The 3,411-nt window shown below is 40.5% G+C and overlaps 1 protein-coding gene across 1 annotated transcript; it reads right to left on the bottom strand.

Annotated features, from left to right (window-relative positions):
* Window positions 1-990: 990 nt before the first annotated feature.
* On the bottom strand, window positions 991-2,288 carry mrpl51 (mitochondrial ribosomal protein L51). Its single transcript, XM_086079313.1, has 4 exons — window positions 2,130-2,288; window positions 1,864-1,959; window positions 1,353-1,460; window positions 991-1,273 (listed from the first exon to the last, which is right to left on the bottom strand). Exons 2-4 carry the CDS (start codon window positions 1,952-1,954, stop codon window positions 1,077-1,079), a joined length of 396 nt encoding a protein of 131 aa, XP_085935439.1. The 5' UTR covers window positions 1,955-1,959; window positions 2,130-2,288; the 3' UTR covers window positions 991-1,076.
* Window positions 2,289-3,411: the final 1,123 nt, after the last annotated feature.

The raw sequence follows: 3,411 nt of genomic DNA, 5'->3' as shown, positions 1-3,411 counted from the left end.
GTGCGGTACTACACCCCCCCCCCCTCTCTCTTCCCCCCTCCCCCTGCACACTTTGCAGTACTGCAGCCCTAGTTAGGTCTGGGGGGGTGTAAGTGGACGTCACTGCAGCCCACGGACTCGAAGTGTCGACTCAACTCTTTTTCTGCGGATGGATCCTCCTTCCGTGTCGATGCAAACATGTTTGCATTTGTTTGTTAGCCTATTTACTGTACAGGGGGGTCCTCGCTTTACGACATTTTGACGTTACGACCGGAACTCCATAGAAAAGCATCCGTGGCAACAAAACAAACGTTGTGTCTTATTAAATAAAGACAATGGCACTCTATAATATTGTGCTGTATACAATAACATAATTAAACGGAATATAAAGAAACAGTTTGTGCGTCATGATTAATTCATGACAGTTCCTGGTGTGTGCGACTTAGCCACGTGGGGGCAGTATACTACCGTCATTCAAAAAAGTGATACACTACAGTAACTTGAGGCGTTTAGGATCAATAATTTCTGCTCAATACAGACATCTGATGGATCTTGAATTGCAGGCAAATTATATACAATATTATTTAGGTTATTGTTGTAATATTGTATTAATTGCATCCAAATCTAAGTTTACAAGCTTTCAAATATAGTCAAATATGTGTCATGCGAAAATCAGAGTGTGATTGTGAACGTTGCTTACGTAATTGAAAATAAACTTAAAACCTATCGTTTAAAAAAAAAAAAAAAGCATATCTGGAGCTTGCTTGCCTTGCACACAAAAATTCTACCATACAACAAACAAAAACATATCGGGGCACTTTTAAGTCAAGCAACCACTGTACTTGTTGAAAAACGAACGTAAAATGTAGTTTCAGTTAGTTTTAGTTTTTTAAGAAGCATTTATTTATTTCATTAACGCAAAGTTTTTTTTAAAATTTTAGTTTGAGTTATTTCGTTAGTTTGACCCCCCCCCCCCCACACCCCACCTCCCCACACACACACACACGTGACTACTTGTCAGGTCAGCACCATTTATTCATATGCATACAACTTACAAAAAAAAAACTAAATACACAACGAGGTCGGACGTCTTTGTGTTAGCGATGTTTGCCAGTGCGGTTGAAGCGTCTGTAGAGGAAGCGAAGCCTTTTTTCCATGTTGTGTCTTTCCAGAGTCATCATTCGGTCTCCCACCATCTTCTTCTTCCTGATGAGACGCTGCAGCTCGTTGCCCTTGAAAGCCTTCAGCCAGCAGGGGGCGAGGATCAAGTCTTTGGGGTGAGTTTTGAAATCTCCTGCAGACACACGCAAAAATCACACACATTCAACTGTTATAGACTTTCTCTCAAAATAATGCTCATCGAACATTCTTACCGAAGATTCCTATGTTGTCGTACACTCCAAACATGCTCCTTTTCTCATTCCACCTGTCCACCACTTTGGGCTTGGGGATGGAGTGCATCCTGATGTGATGACATGTACCTGCACACGTCACATGAGAATTCTGAAGTTGGGATTTGACACAATTCAGCTCAATTGGGACATTGCGTCATGGCAGAATTAAAAAAAAATCAATAATGCAATCAGCTATCCGATCAGAATCCGGCTTCTTCCAAACATGGATACAATGCAGGGATTGGTAGTCATTTCATAAAAAAGAAAAGAAAAAAAAAAGCTTTTTGTATTTCTTTCTACTTCATGTTACTGGTAATTTTAGAATTACTGTATTGTTTATTTTTTGTCAGATTGTATATCATCTGTAGGATTTTGACGTGTAAATGAGACACCAATAGAATTGTTTATTATCAAAACGAATATATAGCCTTCTTGTGCCTCTCGTATGTCGAGATCGTCGTAAAGCGAGGACCCACTGTCCTGTTCTTACCAGTAGAAAAGGTCCGAGTTGTGTCGAGCAGAGCCCCCGCCGTGCGACAGAACGAGACTCCAGCTCGAAGCAACCCTCCAACAGCAAACATGTCTTCTGCGATTAAGAAAAAAAAAAAACACGAGTAGTGAATTTGAGGATAGCAGGTACCGCACGTTTTTGTCTTTTACATTGACCCTAGCGTAGCTTGAGCTAGCACGCAACACACATTTTTGCTCTTCGTAGGAGAATAAGCACCGGCGTGTCGCACTAAATGACGCCTTTACCTCTTTTCAGTCGCACCCCAGTTTAATATGTTGTTGCTAAGACGATGATAACGATAAGAGGTCAAGCTTGACGCTTGAAAAGTTACGTTATTGACACTTTAGAATGCTGACCGAGGGGGCAGCCATCTTAACGCACTGTCCCACAATGCATTGCGCCGACGTGCTCGTCATACACAGCTACCGTAAAGCACGAAGAAAAGTTAAAAAGAGAAAGGAAAGGAAATACAGTATGGAAAAAAAATAAGTACTGTCGCGTTCGTCGTTAAATTTGTGATTTTATGTGTTATTGTATTTTTTGAAAATATTTTTAAATATAAAAAAAAAGTTCGATATTTGTTATGTAGATGTGGCAAACACGAAATAAAAAAAATGACAGAAAAAAATCAGAAAATGTTCTGAAATGTACTTTTTTTTTTGCAGTTAACTCTATAATAACTTCTCACAATAACTGCACACACAGTAGTTTATTTTACTAACTTACGCACGAGGAGGAGGATATAGTCTTCACATTCCGCAAGTACTGGACGGAATATTTTTGTCATCTTCAAAGTAGCAAGATCAGCATCATTTGACTTCGTCTTCGCTTCAACCTGATGAGTGTCAATGTTTGTGTGGAAATTTAGACAACCTGAAACTATTAAATACAAGTTTCCATGACTGTGATATAGAAGTAGGCAGTGGATGAGTTAACTTGAAATCTATAGTCAATCAACATGATCTGAAACGAAACTGTCATACTTTATTTCCATACACTGCGGGGTTGTTTTGCAAACAAATGCAAAATGAAGTGTCAGCGGGGGGGAAAAAATACATTATTTTTCAAAAAATGAAATAAAAAAATGTAGCACAGCTTCAGTCAAAAGTGCTGACTTGACCACAACAGCACAACGTCTTGTTTATTCCAGGAACTGTCAATAGAACATTTCCTATCGTCAACAAAATAAATAGCAGGAGGTGTGACACATCTCATTTGCATATCGCGCTTGTGCAATTTCTTCAAGTACGAAGCTTTAGCGGTTTCCACATGAGGGTCTTTTTCCTGTCCCATGGTCGCGCGCATTGCTAGAAAAGACCCGCATTCAACAGAGGTGATGAATCGCGGTTCTGTTTCTGCATGTAAGCACATCGCGACACGCGCGTGTGCGTGCGTGTGTTGTTTAGGAAGCTCCTGCAGGGCTTTCCTGGTGATGACGTCGAGCGCTGTGGAAGACGGCTGAAGTCTGACAAAGACGGAGGACAAGCGAGGGTGATGCGGTTTGTTTTGGTTTTTGTCACACTGAGG

Source organism: Leptonotus elevatus, chromosome 6, assembly GCF_054856555.1.
Source record: "Leptonotus elevatus isolate MCC_2025b chromosome 6, RoL_Lele_1.0, whole genome shotgun sequence".
Lineage (NCBI taxonomy): Eukaryota > Metazoa > Chordata > Actinopteri > Syngnathiformes > Syngnathidae > Leptonotus > Leptonotus elevatus.
This window is presented reverse-complemented; position numbering and strand designations above follow the sequence as displayed.

Bases quoted from the DNA above. Each gene is read 5' to 3' on its own strand.
- mrpl51 (XM_086079313.1), bottom strand. From the start codon at position 1,954: ATGTTTGCTGTTGGAGGGTTGCTTCGAGCTGGAGTCTCGTTCTGTCGC. The intron at 1,461-1,863 runs GTAAGAACAGGA...TGACGTGTGCAG, and splicing joins AACTCGGACCTTTTCTACTG to GTACATGTCATCACATCAGG. The intron at 1,274-1,352 runs GTAAGAATGTTC...GTGTGTCTGCAG, and splicing joins CGACAACATAGGAATCTTCG to GAGATTTCAAAACTCACCCC.